This window comes from Telmatherina bonti (genome assembly GCF_933228915.1).
Source record: "Telmatherina bonti genome assembly, chromosome: 5".
Classification (NCBI taxonomy): Eukaryota; Metazoa; Chordata; class Actinopteri; order Atheriniformes; family Telmatherinidae; genus Telmatherina; species Telmatherina bonti.
The window spans coordinates 13661763-13689762 of record NC_136623.1 but is presented as its reverse complement, the minus strand read 5'-3'; the positions used below and the strand labels follow the sequence as shown (position 1 = coordinate 13689762).

At 37.2% G+C, this 28000-nt stretch overlaps 1 protein-coding gene across 1 annotated transcript; it reads left to right on the top strand.

Annotated features, from left to right (window-relative positions):
- Positions 1 to 39: 39 nt before the first annotated feature.
- ndufaf6 (NADH:ubiquinone oxidoreductase complex assembly factor 6) lies at positions 40 to 23437 on the top strand. The gene is made up of 9 exons (XM_079240021.1): positions 40 to 231; positions 947 to 1046; positions 1268 to 1390; positions 1658 to 1714; positions 2506 to 2608; positions 3249 to 3382; positions 11738 to 11839; positions 16400 to 16456; positions 22995 to 23437. Exons 1-9 carry the CDS (start codon positions 41 to 43, stop codon positions 23121 to 23123), a joined length of 996 nt encoding a protein of 331 aa, XP_079096147.1. The 5' UTR covers position 40; the 3' UTR covers positions 23124 to 23437.
- Positions 23438 to 28000: the final 4563 nt, after the last annotated feature.

Sequence of the window (28000 nt, the reverse complement as noted above, 5' to 3'; positions counted from 1 at the left end):
CTCCGAGGTCACTTAAACGCAGCACAAGTTGAAGGGGAACATGGCAGCTGGCATGAGTGTTCAACATGGATTATTTAGCAGTAAAACCTCCTTTATTTACTGTTTTCACAGAAAGATAGCACCAAAGAGTGCTCTTATCAAACGAGCGGCTGAAATACAAAGTGTAAGAGCATCAACCAAGTCGACTGTAGAACCTCAACACAATGAAAACTTCTGTCTGAACCTTGTCAGGTGGGTCTGACTGCTAATGACATGCTAGGTAAATGTTTAAATTACGGGTCAAATTATTATTTATGGGTAGACACCGTCCTGCAAGACCGATCTTTGAGATACATTTAGTAATCATGTGGATAAAGAAGAGTTCACAAATTCAGTCCAGCCTAACGATTTATAGGATAACATGTTCAGTCCAAAAGTCCATTTAAAACATCTGTACAAAAGTAAAAAAACATGAGTTAAATTGTACAAAAGAGGTGTCATAAAGCCTCAGGGTTCAGTCTGAATGTATCAGTTTCACTCTTTACATGGGCTTGCTTCAGCGTTACCAGGAGCTTTTATCTAAATGACAACTGATTTTTTAAATGTAAATGTAAGTTTGCGAACATTGTTAACATAATACAGAAAAAAATGGACAAAATAATTTGACCTGATTTTTATTTGATAATAAAAAAGAAAAAAATCCACTTTTGTTCAGACTAGACTATCCCTAGGTTCAAACAGTTTTTACCTTTACTAGGTAGTTTTTTTCTTTTTATTTTCATGTTCTGTGGTTACTTTTATTTGTGCCCTTAAAGTTACCTTTAAACCTCATGCCAATAAAAAATATGGTAAAAATACATAAATGGGTTTATGTCCATTTCTGACTATATGTATGTTGGAACTTATTAATAATATGTCTCAGTAAATTTAGGAGAATTACAGTCCCTCCTTCTGCTCTCCTCCTCAGGTCCAGAGACTATGAAGGTTTCATGTCATCTCTCCTCCTCCCCGAGGAGGCCCGGCGTTCCTCTTTGGCTCTGAGAGCCTTTAATGTGGAGTTGGCACAGGCAGGTATTCTTACTGTCTTTCTGGATGAGGACTACATTTTGTTGCATTTCATAAATGTTATATTTCCACTGTTGGAGTCACAACTTCTTGTCACCATGTTGTTACTGCTGCTTCTGTGACTGTGATGATAATAAAAAAAATAAAGTTTAATAAATATGCATTCATTAAAAACTTGAAAATTTTTATTTAACATTTGATCCAAACCTGCTTTGTCCTCAAGGTGAAGGACTCTGTTTCCCAGAAGACCATTGGCTTGATGCGGATGCAGTTCTGGAAGACGGCTATAGAGGAGATCTACAGAGATGATCCTCCAAACCAGCCAGTCAGCCATGAGCTGTGGAGGGTAAAAAATCAGCATATAGATGCTAAATATCCTCTTCTTGTAAAAAGCAATCCAGGTTAGCTTTGGAGAAGAAATTCACAAACATAAGCAAGGTATTCTTATTAAAATTCAAGGTAACTTTATTGATACCCAAAGGTAGATTTAGTTTGCAGTATAAAGTACATAAAAACCTTAAAACACAATAATAGACACAGAGGGACATTACAAGAATGTAAAAACACAAAAAATGGGTCAAGATTAATTTTATTATGGTTTGATGTCTTGCAGGCAGTGAGGAAGCACAGCCTGACAAAGAGATGGCTGCTAAGGATCGTAACGGAGAGGGTAAGACACAATGCCTATAATGATTAAAATTTCATATTTCTGCAGTTTGAGATTACTCTAATCACAGGGTCTCTGGTGCTGGAGAAGATTTAGGTTTTGTTTTTATTTGTTGCTTACCTGTAGTAGGACTGTGCTTTTCAAAAGGTTTTAAGCTGTTGTTGTTTTTCTGTTGGATTCCTGCATTGTCAAATAGACTTCTTCCGTGCTCAAAAAAAGAAAATTAAACTTATGGTTTTCTTTTACATGACAAGATTTCATTTATAGCGGACAATATCCAAACTATCAGCTTAGTGTTGAGGTTTAAAGAAACACTAACTGAACTTTGGCAGATTTTCGCACTTTGTTACGCCCTGACAAAAGATAATTCGATATCTGTTTTGCATGCTGCCTCTTCTCTGAGCTCCCTCCAGCCAGTAAAAGTCAGTCCAATGGTGACTCGTCTTATCTTTACTCTAGCATTTCCTCCCATAATATTCTCTTAACATTTAAAATTTCATGTGCGTTGATATTCAGCTGCTATGTGATGCAGTGAAGAGAAGCAAAAAAAAAAAAAAAAGAGACCCACAGCTGTAACAGGATAGCCCAGACTGGACCAAAAAAACTTTGTGAAATGTGGTTTCTCGGCCTCAGGATGCTGCAGAGCAAAGATGGCTCCAGAAATGTACAAACTGAATGCCAGTTTGCCATCAAAGCGAGTTAAAATCACAGAGTTTTCAGGTGTGAAAGACGTGTAGCATTGCAAATGCACTTCTTTTAAAGTTGAAAATCATTAAAACTGTTTGTTTCAACAGGAAAAGGATCTGGATGACAGAGCTTACAGGACTCTTCAGGAACTGGAGACGTATGCAGAGAACACACAGTCCTCCTTGATTTATCTGCTGCTGGAGTGTTTAGGTAAGGACAACGCACATGCATCATTAGGAACTAGATATTACAAGCTAATCCTAAAACTTAGTATTTAGGCTGAATCAGTCATACTTTCATTAGTCTGTTTCAGCTAAAATAAAACCAAAAATATTAGATTTGTTTGTTTTCTGAACTGTTTTGCATGTTTCCACTTGAGCTCGCTGCTGCTTATTCTAATGACAGCGCCACAGTTTTCCTGTTCTGACACACAAGTTGGCAAAAGTCGCTAAGCCTCTTAGCTCACCAAATCCATCCATCCTCTTCCTCATGAGCAGAATTAAATGTCAGACGGGAGCTTCTAGTTTCAGCTACTTCTGATCTCAGTTTTAACATTACAACAATGACAAACTGTATATTTTATTCTAATCAGTGTGTGTCAGACAAGCGCCGTGTTAAAGGACAGAGATGATCGGGCCCAGATGCATTTAGGGCATCTCATCATATACGCGCAGTGTTTATAGAAACTTTCATTCTGTGATTTGTTATGCTGTCAACAGGATTTTGTTTTATTGTTGGGACTTGTGCAGAATTGATGTTTTTTTTAAAGCTGAAACTGGGGGAGTTTGAAGTAATTAAAGTACCTGACCCTGAACTGTGTCTTTTTTTTTTTTTTTTTTTTGCTTTGCAGGTGTGAAAAACGTCCATGCAGATCACGCAGCGAGTCACATCGGCAAAGCTCAGGGAATTGTAACGTGTCTGAGAGCGACTCCTTACAACAGCAGTCGACGGAAAGTCTACCTGCCGATGGACATTTGCATGCTGGTGAGTCAAAGCGCTTAATCTGAGGGAAAAATGCACCCTTAGCCTATGGAACTCGGGAAATGCATCTCATTTTTGAAAATTGTCAATGTTATTTTAATGACTAGAGATGTCTGATATCATCAGCTGATACTGACATTAAAATGCAATATCGGAAATTACTGGTGTCTTTCACACAACATGTACGTATTATATTCAAACTCTTCAGCTCAGTCTCCTTTAACTCAAAATGACAAAATATAAGAGAGGTTATGTATAATTTTCACGATATCTTTGTTTTTGGCACAACTTGCTCTAAAAATATAAGTATCGGTTGATATTGGAAATTAAGAGTTTGATCAAATCGTTATATGAGGAAAAGAAAAAGCCAGTATCGAACATCCGTATTATTGACCAAAGTCAAGCTGACTGGATGAGTTCAAATCAGGAGGATCTTGGTTTATGCTGACATCATTAGACACATTCTAAGCAGTATTTTTATTAAAGAGTTTGGGTATGTACACACTTTATTTTCACAAGTATTCACATCAAACTAGTAAGTTTAGTATTTCAGATCCACCCGCGACAAGTCACCAAGGTATAGAAACAAACAAAAAGTTAGACATGTGAGGTATAAAAAAATAAGTCAATCAGTTTACTGTAAAAGTTAGAAAAGCTTGTTGGGTAGATCAGAACACGTGGAGTTAAAACACACGTGTTCTGAGTTGTTCAAACATGTCATTATATGAGACTGAGTAACCAGAGTTTGATTTCTCACAACTGGAACCAGAAGAAGTTTTTCATGCAAAATAACAGAAAATTAATCACTTTTTCTTTACAATGGGAAGTAATTGTCTCTTTGTTGAACATCATTAAAAACAAATAAAGAATTGGAAGTGCTGTTTAGTTATAAGAGATTAAATGTTTTCATTTCATAAAGTAACAGTCATGAGGTGTACATTGATTAATTGAATTTTTTTTTCTTTCAATGTTATTACTTTTACAAATTCATCTTAAGCCCCCCTTAGAGAGTTGATGTGAAAAAGCCACTTCTTACAACCGTTTTGTTTTATAACTGGTAAACCTGTTCAGGCCTGATGTGCCACACATCAGCCGCCGTGTTTAGTGAACATTTCATGTATTTTGGATCAGTCTGCAGACTGAATTCATTTGTCTTTTGTCTTTTAAAGTGCAGAATACTCAGGCTGCTGAAATAGAATGATTAGAAGTAAATCAACCTTATTAAAAGCCTAAAATATAAAGATTATAATAATAAAAAAAACCCTGAAATTTCCTATTTTTAGTGTTTTAAAAAGGAAAATGTTTTTCCTTGGCTTTAAAAAGGGCCCTGAAACACACAATCAATTGCTAGCATTTATTAACAGGGTTATCGAAATGAGATTTTCCTCTTTTGTGACTTTTTGGGATAATTTAAGTGTCAATAATTTTAACCTGAGCATCAGTTCACAACTTCCATCCCTCTGCACAGTAAAGTTTTGGTCAAACTTATTTTAATCACATTTTACCTTGTCAAATATTTTTGTAAGATTATTTAAAACAATTTTATTATTTTATTTAAAATTGCACCAATGCTAATCTCCCACTCAAAGGAAAATCTTCAGTGCTGACAGCATCTCCAGATGTTTAACTTGTGACACTTTTGTTCATTTCTATCTTTTTTTTTTTTTTGCATTAACTTAAACTCTTTGCTCTTTACGACATTTCTTACTAGATAATTCAGTGTCTGGTTTTAACTAAGATGAAGATCTAATGTTCATGTATTTTCTGGAGTTTGAAACCGGTTTTCAAAAGGGAATCTTTTAGCTTTCTTTCACTCACCTGGTTATAAAAACAGATCTTTGTTCACACAGGTGATACGAGGCATTGTGGCAAAAGTCTTCAAGCCTAAAGCTAATTCATAGTATTTGACAATCCTGTCAAAGCAGTATTTGAATAAAACCAGCACAAAACATCAACAGAATGGAGAAATATTGTTTCTCTGCAATTGTATGAGTAAAAGATATAAATCCTCCAGATAATAATGCCACAAACATTTTCCAACCCGTCTGAACCATCTGCTCTGTGCAGAGACAAACTGCTGCTGCTGGAGCATCGAGGGGATGTATACAGCATACAGCATGCAGATGCATCCAGGCGGCTGTGTGGAAACATGCACACTCTGTTAATCTTCTTTCATAGAGAAGCAGCATGTCATACCTTTGACCTTCTGAGCCCACTCACTTCATAACACCTACACTCTGCTTCCTGAAGAGGGGGCTGGAGGTTTACTGGGTTACGCTCAACTCCTACACATAAACCCGGTAGCTCAGTATTCTCCACACAGAGCCTGTTGCACATCATCTGTGATGTTAAATAAATGAAAAATGAAAAAAAAAAAAAAGGCTAATTTTCCACATCTCCTTTATTAACAGTTGTGTGTTTTATCCAGAATGCAGCAAAAGGACAACAGATTGAAGCCATTTTACTGTGTTACTTTACTGGTCATGTGAAATGGAAGCGGAAGCACATACAAACTGGAGGGAATAGAAAAAAATGACAGAATGAAGAGCCATGTTTATTTACACATCACACTCCTACTGAAATCTTTTTTGCATAAGTAATTTGCACTTAAACTTTCTTTTTACTCCACAAGTATTTCCAGATTTCTTATTTTTCTATGTAGTGGGAAACTGAAATCCTAAAGTGGCTTAGAGGAGTTTTATCATTTCTGGTAATTTTACATAATGGTTCATTTAACAGAATTGGATTGAATGTGTTGTGTCTTTGATTTGGAAACAAGCAGAAACCATACATAGCAAAGAATTAGTTTTAAGAAAGCTGAAGTTTTATTCTCCAAAAAGCTTTTTTCTTAGTGTTTATTTCCAGCTTCCACAACAGGGACTGCAGGACTCTGTGACACAATCTGAGCAATGAATAGTTTCTCAATTTTTCGCTCTGACGGTGTCAAAGTCCTTTTATTCATTTCAGCATGAATTCAGCTCCGTTTGCCTGTTGATCGGGATTTGCTTCAGTTCTTTTCCAATTCTGACAACAATGAAGCCTGCTGCCGTCTTGTTTATGAAAACCAGCATATGTCGAAACACATTGTCGTACAACAGGCTATCACAGGCTGCACAAAAGAATTGCACAAAAAATCTTACCTGACTTTGATTTACACAATATTACACAGTATAAAAGAGAAATGCAGACAAGTTATGCAAAGAAAAAAAAAACTAAAAAAACGCACAGGACAAGAACACACCAAGAAAAGAGGTGGTGGATCATCATTAATGAATACTTTTAAATCTCCTAAAATTAGGCTGGTACATTGCTGCTCTCAAGACAGAACTCCATCCTAGCTATACAGACCATCTCATTCAGCCACCTTCTAAAACTTTGGGCAGAATGGGATGATCAGTTCAGTAAAATCTTTTTTTTTTTTTTTTAAATTTAGTGGTACACATGCCTGTTTTAGAGCCGGTCCTAAGTGGGAAAGCAAAGCAGATGCAGTCGGGTTGCATGTTATATTTGTACTGTGTTACAAACCAATGAAAAATGTCATGACAAGCGTTGTACAGAGTGTGAGGTAGTGTGTCCAAGGTTGAAGATTAGACGTAGACAGAATCAACAGTCCAGGGATTTCCTTAAAGATGAACATTTATTTTCCACTAATTGTCCATCATACAGTTTCAAAGATCAGGGCAATCAGTCACCAGTTTCACATCATTTTCCTTCACTCTCTCTCCTCGCAAACTCCCAAAACTGATTACTTATATACCCCATTAGACACACACCTGATTTGATTTGGCCTAAACCATTTCCCCATATCTCTACCCCCAGCAACCTTATTCTACACCAACAATAATAAACAAACCAAATTCCTAAACAAACAAAAATACACAAAAGGAATACAAGTTCTAACACATTATTTCAAATAAATCCACACTTAAAGAAACTACAGAAGAGGAAATCCTCCCCTTGGTTTCTCCCAATCACCTAATCTAGGAAGTCCCTCACACCTGCAATGAGGAAGTGCTGGGTTGGCCATTTCCCAACACCTATCCTGCAAGGTGGAGTTAAACAAAGAATAATGTTAAATGGTAACACAATGAAAAATGCAACACAATGCAAACACTAACAACCCAGGATAGTAAGTGCAGCATGGTTACCTGGCAACAGAAATAACAGAATAAAGTTAAAGGAACAAATATGAGAAAAGGTCAATGTTAGGGACAAGTGGTGAACAATTACAATCTCACCCACTTTGTCACACAGAGCTGGATGATGCCAAAGTAAAGGACTTCTGCCACATCTCTTATATTTAAGAGATACCGAGTCAGATATTCTGCTGAGATATTGTACAGTTTTAAAGTAAAAGCAGACTGTGTTTCACGAAGCTGCTCCATTGTCATATTGTGGAATCAAGGCAAGGCAAGTTTATTTGTAAAGCACCTTTCATGTACAAGACAGTTCAAAGTGCTTTACATGAAACAATAAACGCATTACAGATGGTATAAAAAGGCATAAAAGACAACAAAAACGGCAAAATCACAATCAAATAATGAATTATATTAAAATAATTAAAAGCAATAATAATTTAAATTTACAATGTTGATTTCATGCTTAGGTGCATGAGAAAAGAAATGTTTTTAACCTGGATTTATAGGTTTCTACACATGGTGAGAATTTAATCTCCACTGGTGGTTTTTTCCACATGTTTGCAGCGTAACAGCTAAATGCTGCTTCTCCATGTTTAGTCTGGACTCTGGTCTGGACTAGTTGACCCGAGTCTTTAGTTTAAAGAGCTCAGCATGGTTTATATTCTCTGAACATGTTACAGATGTATTCTGGTCCAAAATCATTCTGGGATTTGTAAACAATCAGGTTTTAAAAGCTTTCCTGTGATTGATGGAAACCAGTGTAAAGATGTTAAAACTGGTGTGATGTGTTCAGACCTCTTAGTTCTAGTTAAAGCTCTAGCAGCAGCATTCTGGATGAACTGCAGATGTTTAAACAAAGCAGGAAGTCACCGGGAGCACCTACTGGACGACACACTGAGAATAACATGAATAGCAGCAGCAACATGTAAACATTACTGCAGCTGTTGATGATTAAACCTACAATATAACACAGTAACTGTGAACATACATGATCGTGCATTGAAACGTGTGTGTGTGTGTGTCAGTGTTTGGGAGTATCAGTGCAAAATATGAGGAGTTGTGACTGTGTAGATGCAACCGTATGCATCTTTAAGTGTGACACACTTCTGCTATCATGCATATATTTCTAAAGTCACTCGCGCGCACACGCAAGCAATTTCACACAGACATTACCAGTCAAAAGTTTGGACACACTCATAGTAGTGAAAATGAGAAGTTAAACTTGTAGTATGTAGTCCCATGTATATTTGTATTTATTAGTTTTGAGTGTGATCTTGTAGTATGTGTGTGTATGTGTGTGTTAGGTCATTTTGTCACAGAAGAGGCAGGGCTGCAAACCATTAGGGAAGAGAGCATATGTGTGTATTGTCAGTAAGGCTTAATAGTAAAACGTGAATGGTGACATCCAGTATGTGGCAGGAATGCAGCAGTGTCTGTCAAAGTAGGAGACAAAGTACGATTCAGTCAAGCAGTAGTAGTCAGTAGTATTTAAATAGTATTTACATACAAAAAGTCCAAGCATGAGTCAGGTGCAGGATTTGGACAGCCACAAGCCTGAGAACTACTCCTCTGAGACAGAGGCCCCACCCAAGACATAGCAGGACTCGGCTACACTGGACATCCACCTAACAATACCCCAGGCAAGCTATTTGGGCACCATAACCCCCTGTCATTTGGCCATGTTTCTGAGTATTTATTAGTACTTTAGAAGATGACCAGTCACAGACAGATACAAAAACATTTCATAAGTTGCTTTACTGTCTGCATCAACACAATATTCTAAATCCTTTTCTCAGCTTGCTCCAGCCTGGCGGCTTGCTGTGGACACTACGTTTGTCTCTTCAGCCGATTGTTGTGGGAATGAATTACTGTGTTTGACATTTTGGTTAGCAGACAGAAACAGCTACCTCTGTGGTACAGCTGTGGTACAATTAAGTTTCAATCCTATTATCGGGTTTATTATGGAGAGGTTGAATTCCTCATCAGGCACTCTGTTTACAGCGGGCGCTGGTTAGCATTGTTGCCTCACAACAGGGAGACTTCAAACTTCAGCTTGGGTGTTTCTGTGTGGAATTTAAGGGAAAAAACCTCTAAAAAATCCTTAGATCTATGAAAACATGCTTAAAATGCAGCCTTAAAGAGAAAAAGAAACTGTTTTACAACTGCATAACTGGATCAGTTTCTACTCAGAAAAATATGCTAGACTGAGAAGGTGAGATGCACAAGGAAAAATATGGAATCTTGTTTTCTTGGCAAGACTTGCAGAAAAATGCATGGAAAACTTTGACACAGTTAAGGTAGATGTTTAAGTTGTTTGCAGACCGGAACATTTCCTTTTTTTCCTGCTTTCCGTATTTAGAAATTTTTGCTGCTGCTGCTGCTGCTGCTGCCTGTTTTCTGTTGCTGTTGTTGCTTATGTAAAATGACAGATTTCTTTTTTATTCTCTTTAAAGCTCTGACAACATTTTTCCAAGCTTCCTTGAAACTGTCAACTTTTAAACCTGTGAACACATAAATAGATGCTGTCTAACGACCAAACGTATGTGTATGTTTTATAAGCAGTGATCCATTAGATTGTCATTCCAATGATGGTTCTTGTCACCGCTGCATAAAAGCTGTTATATTTTGTGTTGTGCTGCAGGCGAAATGCTCATGACTCAGAGGAATCAAGCTTCCAGTTTGCGTGGAGTAAAAAAAAAGCGGCGGCGAAGAGAATTTTATAGTTTAAGAAAACACGATAAAATGGTCTGTAGTTTGCTCATTTTCTCTCATTTTTCCTGGAAAAAAAGCTTCTATTTCTGACAGATTCCTGGTTGTCTCTTGAAGAGTGTGTGCAGACTTTGGACAATGTTTTAATTTGAACCTTCACATTGGTGGCAATGCATATATATGTATCTTCTTCAGGTTTTATATCATGAAACGATCCTTGTGATTTTGGCTGGAACAAAGCAGGATAAATTCATCCTCTAAACGGGTTGAGAAGTTTTATTTTCACTTAAATTGTTCTGTTTTTTTCCCCCAAACGGACTCTCTTCCAAAATGCATTGGGCTTGTTTAAATGCTCATTTGCAAACTTGTAATGCTTAATTTTAAAAGCAGCTTCTGATTAACACACTCGACTGTGATTTTGATGAGCCTTTTTAATTGTTAATACAATCACCAGACTTTACTTCCTACTAAATACTATTACTAACCTAAATTACAAATTGAAATTGTAACTACCGGAAACCTACTACTCCTCTTGTAGCCGTGGCCGGCTTTGATAGTTGATTATTAATACAGGATTTCAGTAGTATTTTTCAACCTTTTGAAATTTGCATAACCTGGTGATTTTTCTCTGTGATGATCAAACAGTATCATGATCCAATCAACAGCTGAGACCTTGGGAAAGGTTATATAAAAGCTCAGATTTTTTTGTTGTATTCCTCATCTCAACCATGAGTTTTTTTTAACTCTTATTTTGAATGAGCTATATGTTGTTGTTTTTTTTTTACTTTATTAATATATTCTTGCCATTAGTGCTTATTACAGATACAGTCTCTTATAATGTGACAAGAACCTTTGTTTTTTTTCATGTCAATGCGTTGTTTGAAATAAGCCTAAGCATTGCTGTTTCTGAAGCCGCTGTAGACATGTTTCACCTCGCCACTGCCATTAGCAGGACCATCAGTGGTATTTGCTCGCTTAATGGGATGAATGGCAGAGAGCAGAAACCCATTATCAGAATACTTGAGACTTGATCAACAGAGAACCCTCTTAAGCCTTTTTTTCCAATGTAAAGTCTAACATTTATCTTATTCAGTCAGATGAGATGTGCACGCACCATATTTACCATTAAAGATGCAGACGAAATGACTAAAATATTTTGGCTCACTCATATACGCGAAAACGGCTCTAATATGGGAGCTTTTTTCTCTTGTCCACATCTATCCTAACTATTAAATTTGTTGTTGGACATGAGTTTGAGTTTACTGCCCCACTCCTGGCACACTGCCACGCTGTCACACTTTATTCTCGGACTATCGACAGCCATCTTCAACTTCAGGCTGTTTTTAACTTTGTCTTTCAGAAGATTAAAGTGTTGTTTCAGTCTTGGTGGGAAGTGAAGCTAAATTGAATCCAGCTGAACTGCAGAGATAGACTTTGTTGTGAAATTGACACTTTATCTGTGACCTGGAAACACAAACATCTCGGGTTGTGTCTTTCTATGTTTCCGCAGCACGGAGCTTCGCAGGAGGACTTCATCCGCGGCAGCCAGGAGCAGAACATCCGAGATGTTGTGTATGACATCGCCAGTCAGGCTCATGTACACTTGCAACACGTATGTATGGAATTTACACAGTAAGATCAAAAGTAGCGGCACACTAAAGCCACAAGCTTTGATGTGTGGCTTTGATATATAATTCACCAGGTCCTGAAAGCTAGCGGAAAGATTTACATATATTATGTAATTTATTCACTTGATGCATTTGTCTAAAGTCATAGCAGGTCTTCAGAATACTTGTTTTAACACTCAGGCCCATGCACCACCTGACACAAGGTCCACCAGGCTGCATTAGCATGATGAAATAGGAAGTTCATAGCAAATCAGGATACATTAGGTAAGCCAGCGCCATAGAAAATGTTGTTTTTTAAGCTGGAATGCGATTCTGTGGACGACGCTGAGCAGGAAAATACATTTCACCATAACTATGGAGTTTATTTCCTTCTGACAACATTGTTGCAAGTCGAGAAAACTTATGTAAACCCGAATGAGCTGCTTTTAGAAATGTTGATGTGAGCTATTTTCAGTGGCGCTAACATTTTTAATATAACGCTGCTGAACTGTTTTTGGTGTTGGAAGAAATTTCAAAATGTATATTATATGTAAAACCTTCTTAAAGTGGAATATTATGTGCATTTCAGGCTAAATTACATTTATTTCTGAGACCAGAAGGGCTGGGATTGATCGAGTTATTGTCACAAATCCCTTTATTTACTTCAGACCGACCCTCTCCGTAGGCTGACAGATCAGCCTGTGGGCAAAACGAGTGGATTGAGACTCTTCTGCATTAAGCCCCGCCTCCCGCCACTGCACTACATCGGGAACGCGCACCGCAACTGCTTTCGCCGTCATTGTAACATCTCATAAACAGAAGGATTAGGCTAATATAAAAAAAAAAAAACGGAATACAATGTCAACACATAGCATACAGCCCTACATGTTGGAACCTGAATCAGATCCTGAAAACGAAGTGGAAAACAGCAACCCACAGCAAGGAATGCAGCAGGATGTCTCTCTTTGGTAAACTCACCAGCCATCGTTGGAAATAACTTTATCCCACGTTTTCCACCCGCCTGATGTATTTGTACATGCCCTTGTTAACCAGTAGAAGGTAACCAATCACCGAACCTTATCCTCCGGGACGTCACAAGGATTTACAAGTAGAAAAAACTCTTTAAAACAATGCGTTTTTCGTCGCCATGGAAACCGAACAGAGTGCGTGCTGGAACTCAAACTCAAACATGCGTTTAGGTGATAAAAAACGGTGCTGTTCACATGACTGATGAGGATTCAACACTGTAACACTGTAGAAAGCTCAGAAAACTCCAAATACCACAAAAACACCCTTTTAAAGAAGTAATGAATTTGGGGTTAACTGAAGGGTTAATGTTTGTCTCACAACGTATGTGTTTAATATCTTTGCAGCAGCAGAAATGATGCCTTCATGAACTGATGTGTGCAAGTAGAAACCACATGTTTCGTAACACTCTTCAACACCTCTTGTGCCACTTAACCAGCAGGAACAAAAAGAATTTCCATTTTTAAAATGTAAATGAGCAGAAATGATGCTTAATGTTCTGTCATGCTGTGATTTGCAACACGCACCTGCATGATGGCGTATAGTGGAAAATGTCCTGGAAACATGTTTTACCACTAACTTATTAGTGTAGCTTTTAAAAATTTGCAGCTAATTGGTTGAGTGATTCATTAGTCTCCATTTATGTGCCTCATTGGTTTTTGTACTTGAGGTGGTTTCAGCAGCGTTTAAGTTTTGTTTGCTTCATATTTGTACCAATTAGGAAAGTTGCTTAAAACAGAAGCACATGTGATCATATTGAATGCAACCAGTTGTGGAATACAAATGAATATATTTGATGTGTTTACTTTCCTGTTAGAAAAGTGAACCAGTATTTAAGTAATTAATAACAAAAGACCAGAGTTTTACTAAAGCGATGTCATGAGAATGGTGTGCGTTCTTGTCATGATTTTTACAACTTTGAAATAGATTAGAGACTTATCCAAAATGAGCTGTAACAGTGAAGCCAATGATGGATTAAGTGCATGCCGCTGTGTCATTATAATATCCAGCAGGGAAGACTTGGGTTCGGGTTCAAGTGTTTGTAACTTTTACATGATGCCCACACGGTCTAAACATTGCTTCGATACAGTGGCATCTCTGGAGAGTTGGAGCCTCTCCCAAGAATGACACTTGAGGCTTTAAGCAAGCCTCCAAAACACACAGATCCCAATCCAATTTAGTATTCACAGCATGTGTTAGAACAAGCCCAATGCACCGACACTCCAGCCTGCTTCCTCCAGGACACAAAGGATTTGCCACCAATATTTCAGCTCCAGAGTCCTGTGGACATTTTATCATTTTTAAGTCCTCATCTTAAGGAAACACTCATTTCTCCATCTGTTGAAATCATCTGTAATGCTGTGAGCTATTAACCGTATTGAAACCAGGATCAAAGCTTTTTTTTTTTTTTTTTTAAAAAAGCAGTAACAGAACGATATTATGCTTATTATTTAGCTAATTGGATTAATTTGGAGGCAACAGGCTGATTAGAAGCTTAATTCTGGTGCCCATATGGAACTGATGATAAGATTTTGTTAAGTTGTTTTGCAAAAATTTGCATATGCTGTAGACTTTCTCTGCTTTTGGACTCCGTATAGCAGGAAAAGCACATATGTGCTTGAGTGTACTCCAGTTTGGTGACCTGGATCGACTACAAACTCCTATTGGTACCATGGCTGAGTCTGATTTGATAAAACTGAACTGTTCTGACAGAATTTGTTACAGTCCTGCTTTGAAAAAAATATATTTTCACCATATAAAGGCGGCTAAAATCAGTTTCCTCTGCAGGGTGGCTGGGCTCTCCCAGGACACGCTGGAGGGATTATATCTCTCGTTTGGCCTGGGAACGCTTTGGAACCTCCCTTAGAGTTGGCAAATGTGGCTGGGGACAGTGAAGTCTGGACTTCTCTGTTTAGGTAGCTGCCCCTGCTCTGGCAGATCTGGATGAATGGATGACACTTTATTAGATGAATCTGTTCAATTTCTAGTTTACAAAAGTAGCCAATCATCCAGTCTCATGTCAGCAACTCAACATTTAGACATGTAGACATGATAAATATGACTCACTAAGGGTAAAACTGAGCATCAGAATGGGGGCGGGGGATTCAGTGACTTTGTTCAGTGACATTGTTGGTCCCAAATGGCACCAACAACAATGTAAACAACAGTAGACAATGCGTTGTTGATGTCAGAGGATAATGAGACGACCTGTTGGACGTGATTTAAAAAAAACCATTGAACTTTGAAGCAGATGAACTGCAGCAGCAGAGGACCTCACATGTATCAGATAGGAAACCAAGGCTACAGCTCTCCCAGGCTCACCAGAATTGAGTAATAGAAGAAGGAAAAACTTTGCCTGAGTATAGCGTAAACAACATGTCGGCATGGATCTATCCTGCCTCGTATCAGTGGTTGGGCCTGGTGGTGGTCGTTTAAGGTTTGAATAAAACTTTATTCAAGCTCTTGAATCTGGACAGTTATCGAACGACATAAAATGGAAAATACTCAACCCTCTAAGAAAAGCAATAATGATGATGATAATGATGATGATGATGATAATAATTATATTAATGATAATAATGATAAATGAAAAAAATAACACATTTTATCCGGAGGATGATGGTTCCCGGCAGGAAGGATCTCCTGCATCTTTCTGTCTTGTAGTGAACTTGATGAAGCTATGTGTGTTCATATGTGCCAACATGTGTTAACAGATAAAAAAAAAGGTTCCATCCACAGTTTGACAGACTATCCTGTCATGTATTGTTACAAATGATTATATTTTCTGTATATTTTAGCATTATTCTTGACCTGTCTTTCAGTTGACATCTAGGGTTTTTTTTCTTTGTGCTGGCATCTGGCCAAAAATAACATGTGCAGACTACCATGCATCGTCCTGTCATACATGTGAATAAGCTGACACATAATGTCTGCACCTCAGGAGCTACGTTCTATATCTGTACAGATGCATCGAGCTGGCAGATGCTGCAAATGAGCAAAATTTATTGATAAAGACCAAGAAATGTTGATTGGATGAAATGATATAAAAGAAAAGGAAAGATATTGGATATTAACTAAGAGATGATGCAGCATTTCTTTTTTTTTTTTTTAAACATAGTGGCACAAACATACATTTAACATATGTTTTCACATAAATAAACCAAGTTTCAGCATTTTATTTGTTGTCTTTATTCTGTTAGTGAAATATAAGTATGCAGTTATTTTCCATCTGTTGCATTCAGTTTAATGTTTTACACTGTGTCCCTGCTGTTGGGAAAACAGGATTTTGTCAATACCTACATTATTTAATAAAATAAGCAGTAATTTAATAAATGATTGCCAATCAGAGAGAAAACCAAAGAAAACAGATGTTTTAAGTGAATTTTCCATCTCAGCACAGAGAAGTAGCCACATGTGTTTCTGCTGGTTTTTGTTTGTGATAGATCTGTGTATGGATGTGCATTAAAGATTCATTTTTATCAGCTTGTGGATAATCTTTTGTCTGCTTTGTTTCTTTTACATTTGTGTTTCTCCTTTAGGCTCGATCATTTAGCCACAACGTTCCTGCAGCTGCCACCCCTGCCTTCCTCCAAACAGTAAGTCATGAAACACCTGACAATATGTCGTATTACTGTGAAGGAAAGGGATAAAATCACTGACGTGTGTGCAGAAGTAATTCACCCAGAGGTCAGATGTCTTCCAACCACTCAAAGCTTTTAAATGATCATATTTCATGTAGGATACTGGTTTAATCAAAAGGACTTCCTTGATTTAAGTGTCATCACAAAAAGTACTAGACTTGCAAGGTTAAGGTGCTTCTGAGGCTGTTTGTCCTTCTCATCCTCTTTGCTCCTTATTAGAAATTAAATTAGCATCTTAACTACTGTTAAAGACAAATAACATCACATCCTGGCCTTAAAACACTGAGCTAGATTTGTTTGATAGCATATTTACTTTATGCAAGTGTCCCTTAATGCACTATACACCTTTATCTTTTGGAATGAGGCGTCACATTGCTGCTAAGTTTCACTCTACGCATTGCATCACACATTCACAAGCAGATTTTAATACACTGGACTTTTTGAACACGCACCACGATTGTACGAGGACAAAGCAAGAGATGAGACAAGTCAAAATGAGACTTTTACTGGATTGAGAGAGCTCAGCAAAATGGATAAGTTAGTCATCGATAACTGGCACGTCACTTAGAAAATCTGCAAAAGTTCTTTCGTGTGTCTTTAAAGGATAAAAAAAAAAAACAAATAGAAGGTGTCTCTGTTTGATTAAAAAAATTTGATCAAAAGTTGCCCAGGATAGATTTTCCTAAAAGCATGTTTATATTTCTTGCATGTCATCACTGATATAGATTTTTTTTTTTAAAGCCAACAGCTGTTCATGACTTATCTTTTTATTTTTCTCTTCAATCTCCATTGTAAATAATATAAATAAGTTAAAGAAAAATGTTGCATAATCAATCTTGTTTACTAAGAATCCAATCAGACCTGGTTTGATCTTGAGAAAGTGATGAGATACAGGTCTAATCATTGCAGGAATATATGGTGTAAGCTGAAGGAAATCACTGAAATTGCCACTGCTTTACAGCGTACATATTCACATGTTTTTATTCAAAGGGGAATTTTTGCTTCTGTCACAAATATTTCTGCAAACGGCTCCATTTAAATAAGCAAATCTATTTGTGTTTTCAATTTTTTGGGATACTTTTTTTTTTTTTTTTTTTTTTAATAAGAATCATATTATTAATGCAGATCTCCCCATCAAAGTTGATCAATATGATCAGTTTGGCTGGACATTTCTGCAAGTTTAAAAACCATAAGGATTTACAGCATTTCTGCTAATCCTTAACCGAACTGCAGTTTTACGCCTTGATCATGCACAAAATGACTAAATCAAAAAGTCCAGACTGGAAAAGTCTGAGAACTTTGTATTTTTGGACAATCTAATGTCAGTGAAATGAGAGATTTGGTCTGTAGAGGTTCTCATCATGCCCGATGAAAATGTAATCAGGTTACTGAAAGATTTTTTGTTTTGTTGGTATGAGCACTGCTCTCAGTGACAACTTTCCCAGGACCTCACAAGATGCACTCTAGAAGCTGAAACAGGCTACAAAAACATTTAGTAGCCTGGGTGTTCATCAACCTGTAAAAAGATCACTGCTGTTCCTCTCCACAGGACCGGGCGTCTTTAAAAGGTCACACCAAAAGTACAATTACAATTCTGAAAGGAGAGAAATAATCCAAAGGTTACAAAACACCCAAGGAAAATCACTGAAGTCTTTGTTTATGTTTGCTAGAAACAGAACACCGAGCAAGAAAAGTATTGATTGGAAGGAACACCTCATCCTTTATGTGTGTTGGGTGGTTGATGCTTCAGACCTCTTTCACCTCACAATCACCGAGGTCACAATGAGTTAAAAACTTGAAGAAGATATCCCACAGGGGACTGTCAGGTTGTGATCTGAAGCTGAGGAAAGTTTGGGTGGTCTAACAAGGCAAAGACTTACAACACACCACGAAAAAGACCTTCGGAGCGCTGACCTTAACCCAGCTGAGATGCTGAGGAAAGCTGTTTGATCAAGACCTTCCAGAGAGAGATATGCTATTTTTATAGGAGAAACACCAAAATGAATCATGTTTGCTGTGTCTGCTAGAGACACCTCTACAAGCTGCACTTCTGCTGACATTTAATGGTTTATCATTGTTTGCATTACTGAAAAAACTACCGAGTTTTGGTACATTGTCCCAGCAAGACAACTTTAATTTGTCATCAGTCATGCATCCTACCTCTAGTCTGAGTTCTCCATCCTGTAGAAGTCAGTCTGATGTTGAGTCTTGTTTTATCTCTTGCTCTATCCCTTTCTCTTTCTTTTCCTCTCTTTCTTTGATAATATCCGCTTGCTTTTCTTTGATGAAATGCCGCTGTGCTTTTTCACAACAGCCAGTTTGTTAATATCCAGTTGCTCATGTGTGAGATTCTATTCTATTCTAGTCATTTAGCAGACGCTTATATCCAAAGCAACTTCCATATGAGTGAGAACAACACAAGCACGAAATCAAACAGAGATAGTGTGTGTAAAGTAAAGCTCAGGTGTAACATTATAATGCAGGCTGGAAAAAAAAAAAAAAAAAGTAAAAGTTGGAAAGTGCAGTTCCTCAGCCTCACTACGTTACTGGGCTCCAGGAATGTTCATAATCCTCATCAATTTACCATCAGATGAGTCAGAAATGAATCATTTTAAAGCCAGGATGTTGCATGGTGCTACTTCGAGGACTTGAACTGTGCAGTTGTTTTTCTAGTTACTAGTTCAGTCAGACAGCAGTTGTGTGTGCTTGGGATTTTGATTAGGATCAATCCAAATCCTGGAAAACCCAAAAGGTTCATATTGTTTTCTCCAGTTTTTGATTCACAGTTAAGGATCTTCCAAGATAAAGTGCAAATTTTAAGGGTCAGTGTTAAAATATTTCACCTTCTGAGGGATATTAGATATGATATTGATTGTGAGTATCTTGAGCCCTATTTCCGTCAACGGGTCCAGTTCAGTACGATACACATTTTTTTCCCCCTTTCTACTGGTAAAAACTGGAAAAGCCGACAGAATATTCAACCCTAACCATTTTACTTTTGTGTGAAGATTTTCATTAAGGTCCAGAACTTTCCAACCCAACCCAATATAGCTGCGATGTTGAATCCATTAATTGGTCAATAGAGTCATCGCTTCCTGCAATTTCTGCACCATGGAGGAAGCAGAAACAGCATTAAGTATAAATATATTCCCTGGAATTTTTTTTTTCTTTGAGTTGATTAAAACCGACACCAAGAAGAAAGAAGACAAACTATCGGTTGTTTTACAATTAAAATGATTGATTATTATTAAATGTAACCCCAAAATGGGGCCTGCACTCATTATGAGCCGTTTTCTGCTGGTAGATAACACAAATCTCTGAGGTCCATAACCATGATGCTGTCCTGACCTGCTGAAAGTACAACAGAGAGCTGAGAAGCACCAAATCCCTCCTACAATCTGCCTGCAGCAAAATACACTCTGCCCTCCTGAATATAGAATTATGATTTCCATGCTGCTGTAGACCTTCACTGTGCACCAGAATAGGCTCCCTGTGCACATGTGTGTGTCTCTAAAACACACCAAGTGGCTTCTGTGGCTCTTTCACTTTTACACACAGGCTATACTGAGATTTGGTACCATTAGAGCTGAGCATACATGTCAAACCTTCAAGAAAAAAGCTTCAGAAGATGAAAAAAAAAAAGTTCAGCATGCTCTCTCTAATCGCATTTTTTCTTAAGAAGACTTTCATACATCTCATCTTTTGTTTGTTTCATATGGCAATGAATCTGCAACATGTCTTTCTGCAGGCTAAGAGGAATTTTACTCAGTGCTCAAATGAAAAAGGACCCTGAAGCATCAAATTTAAAAAATCCATTTTTCAAAAATCCTTTGATTTACCGCCAATTTGTTCAGTGAGGAAACAGAAGGGTGGAGAATCAGTCACCTAATCGGACAGCTTTGTAGGCAGCATGTGAAAGACAAATACCAGTGCCATGTCTTTGTACTGCTTCCTAGCTCTATATCTAAATGAAACAAAAATGTGAATAATGTGGGTGGAAGGGATGCAGCATACCACCTCTGTCAACGTGGAGGAATACCTAGATGCTTTGATAAGTAACACACTAAGATTATCAGGCTGTAATTTAGTTGTATGAAGCAAAACGTTGTTGTGGTTTAAACCCTCCAAAGTTTGGCTGATAGAGTTGTAGAATAACTAACCTTCAGATGCTGTTTTTAATGCCGTTCCCTAAAGTCACAACCTGAGGTTCTGTGCTCGGTGAAAAATGATATCTGTAGGACAGCACGTTTGTATTGATTGATCAGCATGAAGCAAAATGCTTCTCTATTCCACCCAGAGATTGAACAACATGAACACAGTCAGACAACAATCAATAATTTATTAAGTTATTGTTCCTTCAGAAAGTTTTCTTATCCCGCCTTTCAGACTTCCTTAAAATGACTTTATATACTTTTTCCTTTTATTATTAATCTGTAAACAATACCAGATTGTTTAATTATTTAGATATTCAAACACAAAAAACTGAAATATGACTGTTATACCAGTATATTGAAGCTCTATCTTTGACACAAATGTCAATCTTGTGTTTTCCTGGGAAATGTCCAAGTTTTCACATTTTCAATCTAAAATGTCTCTCAAATCTTCTTTGCAGAAACATTCAGAATTAGCCTAATTAATTTGGTCACTCTGAAGATGTTAGTGAATTTTTCTGAAGCCAATTTTGAGTTTTCTTGGCAGGTTGTTGCCTTGTTAAGGCTTTGCTTCCACTTACGATCCAGATCATACCTGGTTCCTTGTACTCAAGGACATGAATTGTGGGCACATTGTTCAGTTATTATTATCATTATTTATTTATTTATTCATTTATTTTATTTATTTATTTCTAATATTACAATTTGAGAATGTCTTTGGTGGAACCAAGTAACCATAAAGGTCTGATAGTTAATGTGCTACACTGATGGAAGACCTAAATTTCATACTTGTTGACCACTTGGTTCTTCACACAGTTTAGGTAAGCAGCCAGATCTTAAATAGTTAATTCAACTGTAGTTATAAACACTTTATGTTTCAGAAGAAGCTCAGAATGCTGCTGAGCTTTTCTTGACTTTAGATGATGTAGACTTGACTTGTGTCTGTACTTGTCTTTGGACAACTCTATCAGCCTTCTGTTTTATTTTCCATTCTGACATAAAACATTAAACAGATTCCTCGTATTTCAGGTTTGAGCTTCCAGTTAGGTTCAGTGAAACCCATAAAGCAGGAACCTCTTACAGAAGTAATTTAAGAACTGTGTGGGATGTAATAAAAAGTCTATTGACAATATCTGAGGCTGTTTACATGACATTTTCATACAAATGCCAAACTTTTCTGTCTCCCCACTTCCCATTTTAAAAAAAAAAAAGAAAAAAAGATGCGTTTACACATCAGCAGTCTGAAGACCATGTTCATCCAGACGGAAATGCAAATGGGACACTGGCATGATCACCTTTCCCAGAACACATTACACTCTGCATGTTCTGCATGTGACACAGTCATGGAGTCGTCTGCAGGTTTATTCACTAACAGCAGCTAGTTTTCTCTGTTTGTTTCTAATTATATTTAACTTTTTAGATTCATAGTTTAGTTACTATGAATCTTAAGTTGGCTTGTATGTGTATGTATATGTGTTGATACTAGCGAGTGCTTACGTGTTTGTACGTATGTATACGTGTGTGTGCATAGATGTGTGTGTGTGTGTGTATATATATATATGTATGTATGTCTGTATGTCTATATGTCTATATATGTAGTGTATACGTATGTATGTGTGTATACATATGTGTGTGTATGTATGTATGTGAATGCATGTATGTGTGTATTTATATATATGCATACATCTGTAGGTGTTTTTTTTTTTGTTTTTGGGTTTTTTTAAAAAAGTTTTTTATTTTTTAGGGTTCTTTTTTCTTTCCTCTTTCTTTATCTCTTTCACTTCTTCTATGAGGTGTTTTCTCTTCTTTCTCTTTCTGTCTTTCTTCTGTCCTCTCCAGTCCAGCAGTACAAACTCTACAATTCAAACAATAACACAAAATAAATATAGAAATAAAATAAAAATTCAAGAAAGTCAAGGGGATCATTATATCTATAAAGCTTCCCTTGGAAAATAAAATTTGCTCAGCAGAACACAGCATCCAGACGACCATTCTGCTTGCCTAAATGCTGGACAAGACACAAAAAAAAAGGAAACGCAAATGGGACTAGAAGCGATGTAGTGTGTATGCCAGGCCTGTAGAGGGCAGTGAAACTTTGCAACAACCTCTTTACACTGGAGCAGCCTCTTGTATGGAGGTGTATTGATTATTGTATGAATATGTAAATCCACCCAAGACTGTTACTGTGTAAAATTCAACAAAACATGTGTCTTTCTGTCTCAGCCATGTTGTGTTGACGGGGCTTTAGTGATCTTGTTACTATGGACTGTGATGTCTGTGAAAGTCCAAGATGGATCCTGATGATTAAACTGAACTCTCCTCCTGTGTGTTGTGTGTTGCAGGTGGTGTTGGAAGACTACCTACAGAGAGTGAGGAAAGCCGATTTTAACATTTTCCACAAGAGCCTGCAGAACAGAAACCCGCTCCTCGCCATCCAGCTGTACCTCCGCTCATGGAAGAGGACTTACTGACTTCAGCTTCGTTCCCACTCAGGTCATCCCTTCAGTAGTTGAGGAAATGAAGGCCAGAGACACCACTTCTCCACATTCTGCCCTCACATTACCTTGTAGCAGGTCTATAAAGAAAAGCAGACTTGTTTGAACCACATCTGGAGTCGCCCTTTCAGTAAAACCCACAAACGAGTGTGAACCGTCTCTAGACCTCACACTGACACTCTAGTATTTAAAATGAGCCAAAATTTTCACTGAAGAAATGTGCTGAACTCTTCAACAAAAAGTATTTTATTTACAAATGTATGAAACATGATGTAAAACTTAAACGATAATCCTGGCTTGTTTGGGCTTCTGTCTTTTTTTTCCTCTTTCTTCATAGTTTATAATCAATAATGAATTTTAAATTCCAGTGAAAGACTAATGGTGTATGTTACGATGATGGGGTCAGCAGTGGGTTTTATCTTTGTTGTATTGAGCACATTCATCTGTTGTAAACAGGTCATCTTACCATGGTGAGAGTGTCTAACCTGAATGTGTGTAGCTGTTTATACCGCAGGTATAACATGGTGTCTTAAGATTTAAGTGTTTAAGATTTTGGACTTTATTTGATAGTAATATATCATATTCAGAATGGATATTTTTTACTAGTCTATAATCCTCAGACAGTAATCACAGTGAATGTCTTGGAGTGAGGACTTTGTGACAATAGATGTGGCATCAGGGTTGTTTTTTCTATCATTTTCCACAGCACATCAAACTGAATGCTGCCTGAATAGACTCTTCAATTGTTTCAGCAAGCAACCATTGCTGCCATCACTTATCCCTCACTGTTACAGAGTGAAGAAAGGGCAGCTGCACAGTGGGGGACTTTTAGCTGCACTGTAAACTGGTCCACAGCTAAATGTTTGTTTGCAGAATTTTAGTTGAAAATGTCGGCTGAATCGTAGTTTACTGCAACTGTTAAAAAAAAAAACATGAAATAACAGGTTTTAGATGTATTTTTAATGTAAAGAAGGTTTTATGAAAGACTGAAAGAGGAATTTCCTGCAGGGAATGTTCATCTTTTTGTAGGTTTGCTTCACACAATAGGTGGATATTCTTTCCTCAGAAGACGCATCAGATGGGACTTTTGTTACCAGTACGCGACCACATTTGCTTCTTCGTTTGAATTCTTCCAATATTTTGTTCAATGGCTGCATCCTTCATATTTGTTGTGGATTTTATGAATCGGTCATATCTGCTCAACCCTCCAAGCTACATGTTGGCTCTTATACTACAGCAGCATCATTTGTCAGAAATGTATCCTAGGCTGTCTCTAGTCACAGAATTATGGTTTGTTTTTTTTTTTTTGTTTTTTAACGCTACCACCAGAAAATTGGTTGTCTTTAACAAGGGATAACCAAAAATCACGGTGTACACCAGGCTGTGGACTTTTTCAGACTGCAACCTCACCGGTGGATGTAATAAATCCAACACCTTACTCATTCAGTGCAGTGGTAGAAATTCAGCTTTAGCCTCTGAAGTCTCTTAGAAATGGTTTGACGTAATTCAAAGGAAGCACCAGGGGGAAACGAGAACAATTGTCTGCTTTGCACAGCAGCCTGAAGATGTGAAACTCCCCGTGCACCTGACAGGAACCTCAGGGACTGACTTTAGTCTTCATTACACAACAATCTGCAGACCAAATTGCAATACTTTTGTCTCTAAAATAAACCTAATAGAGTGATTAGTCTCCATCCTACCGTTTTGAATATTTCCCTCTTGTTATTTACAGTTATGATCTTCTCTTAGCACCAGATAAAAACCCATTTAATGATAAGATCTTTACACAGCTTGATGTCATTTCAGGACATGTGTAAAGTGTAGTTTCATGTTCACCGCTGCTAAAAGGCCTTCTGCCGTGACAACACTGGTAGAAACTAACAAATGGTGGTTCATGTCAATTTGTCAACTTTTCATGTATTTGTGGTCTGATTCATCCTTTTTATATCTATACTTTTGCTATCTTTCTCAGATATGCTCTTCATTTATCCATTACCCAGAGAAACGTGGGTACAGTTTAGGACACCTGCAGATAAGCTGCCTTCACACAATACATCCATGTACATTGTAAACACTAAAAGGTGTCAGCCGAGGCTGGCCTTGTTACCAGTTCATCAGCTGCAGATGCTTGGTCAAGACCACCAGGCCGCAGACATGGAGGCTGCAAAAAATTGTTCTTTCCCCCCCCATCTGCTTTTATTTATGTGCTTTTCAGTATGGTTATAAATGCTTCTGAATTAAAATAGAAAATTTGACAAAATCTGAAATATCAGAGTTGTACTTGTATCTATGTTTAGGAAAGTATGAAAACTTTATTATTTACTTTTTAAATCAATATATTAAGTGTGAAACAAAGGTTCAGCGAATGTATGGCACATAGAAATGCCCACAGGACTGTTTATTTTTTCAAGACCATAAAAAGTTGTAATGCTTTTTTATTTAAAAGCCTTATTTTCCATATTTTATCCATTTGATTAAATTCAAGTGTATTTATATAGCAAATCTAAAAATAGCCCCTGCTGACCAAAGTGCTGCACAGAACAGAAAATACAGATAAAATGATCACAAATAGGATAAAAACAATTGATAAATAAAAACCCAAAATGTTATAAAGACAAAAACCTAAAATTAAAAAAAAGTGCATGTAAAAATTATACAAAGTATAAAAAGTGTTGCCAGCTTTCCTACACACTTTTCTATCTTCATGTTGTTTCTTTTCCTCTGCGGTCAGATTGACATCTTTTCAGCTCGTGTTCCATTTTCCACTGTGGCATGGAAAATAGTGCTACCTGCAGTCAGTGTTGATGAAATAACCATGAAAAACTGTCTCAGAAATAAATGGGGCCTCATTCATTTGCCTTTTTTTTGTCAGGTTTTTTTTGGTTAATTTTTTTTTTTTTTTTTTTTTTAAATCAAATTTGATGTGAACTCAGTGAATGTCTGCTTTAAAACTAAATTAGCAGACATTCACTAGTCACCAAAGAATGACCCAGTTTGATTTCCTTTCATTTTCTCTGACTCATCTCCATTCACAGATAAATAGGATAAAGGGTCCAAACTGTAGTCTAAATATTTTATCATTTCTACTGTTTGGCCCTTGGAGATAGATTTGTTTCTTGTGATTCTCAAATAATAAAAAGTGACTAAATTACTGAAAAAGTCTATGGAAAACAGCCTTAGGATTTCATTAAGTCAGATAAATTTATTAAAAATTTGAAAATGGTGTTTTCTAAGAAAATCTATGTTATGAAATTTAAGGATTAGTTGAAGTTTAATGATCAATTACTATATTAATGATTAGCCCATTTTGACATTTGAAAACAAAAAAAAATAAAGGTATGCAAATTTATCCTCATATCCTGCTTGTACTGTTCTTTTGACAGAAAAAATAATCTCAATCATGCCTAGTTTCGGAAACTGAGAATATTTAGGCGTATTCCTCACATTTGTTAATTAATTACTCTTAGTTATACCCATACTGCCGCAAACTTTACTTCTTTGTAATGACAAAAAATAGATCCAGTGGAAGGCTTGTAGGGGGGGGGCTGCTAAACAGCTGTTATGGTTACTATGGCAACATGAGCAATTCAGTCATCTTTGACATCCTGCAATTTTTGCAGGCTGCTCTGCTCGTAATCCTATCTAAATCTTAAATCTTTGAAAATGACAGAAGCCAAACTTTGCAGTGTGTCGTAGTTTCACTCAAAAAGTTGTTTTGTGTGAAGCCCACCATATATGAGAAGCTTTTTTTTTTCATTTTATTTTTGTTCTGCTTCCTCCTCTGGATATAGAACCGCTGGGGCTGCAGAGGAAAAAAAACAGGGGTTTGACATTATTTTAGTCCAAATCTCTGGAGGTTCATGCAGCCACTCGGAGGGAGTAACGATCAATCGAAAGCAAAGAATCAAAAGATAATGAGTTGGATTATGTGAGCGCAGGCAGCAGGCAGCAGGCAGCAGGCAGCAGGCAGCATCAAATAAGAGACATTTCATGTTTGAACAGGCTCAATACAAAGTATTCTGGTGGAGAGTGCTGCTTGAAGTTTCCAGCAACACAAATAAACGTGAATCCAGACCGTTTCTATCATTAGTGTATGTTACAGCGAATGCATCCTGATGTGTCTCACCTGAGAGAAATTGCTTGTCCTGTATTACCAAACCAAACAGTATCAGGATGGAAATGAAAGCTGGTGTGTGTTAGATAGGTCCTTATTGAGGCTACAAATTCTGGAGGATAGTGGGACCAAATATGACTCTGTAGCCTGAAATATAAAACATCAGTGGGATAAAAATACCATCAGTGCTGGGTGATAGATGACACTCAGATTCTCCAACGTTTTACTTCATTGTGTTTCAGCATTAAATGTGTGATTAATTCCAGTCAACCTAGCTAACAACTGCTGGTACTTTTTGAAATGTATATTTTGTGCTTAAAACTAATAATGAAACAAAGTACTCATCAACCCCCACCTAAAATGACAAAGTCTTGTTAAAAAAAAAAACAACTCCATGAGATCAGCCCCACTGCCTTTCCTTAAAGGGTGCTGATGCAGAGGCGGCCTTGTGCAGATTTTTGCTCTGTTGCTTTGAAGATGCAGGCTCAGTATGAAGCATAAAATAACAAATAACAAATAACAGCATATCACTAAGACAGGTGCACTGTTAGCAATGTTCATTATGTCTGTTTACATCCAGTCAGGTGTTTTGATTGTTTTATTTTTGGCTAAAGATGGTCAAATCTAGAAGAAGAAAACATATGGAGAAAGATGGGTGGGTGGGAGGAAAAGAGAAGCAAGATGGACCTTATCCTAGGTAAGTGAATCATGCCATTGACCTGCTAACAGATCAGTATTG

Excerpts from the sequence above, each read along its gene's own strand:
- ndufaf6 (XM_079240021.1), top strand. The coding sequence starts at position 41 with ATGGCAGCTGGCATGAGTGTTCAACATGGATTATTTAGCAGTAAAACC. Across the intron at positions 1,391-1,657 it reads TCAGCCATGAGCTGTGGAGG|GCAGTGAGGAAGCACAGCCT; the intron begins GTAAAAAATCAG and ends GATGTCTTGCAG. Across the intron at positions 1,715-2,505 it reads TAAGGATCGTAACGGAGAGG|GAAAAGGATCTGGATGACAG; the intron begins GTAAGACACAAT and ends TTGTTTCAACAG.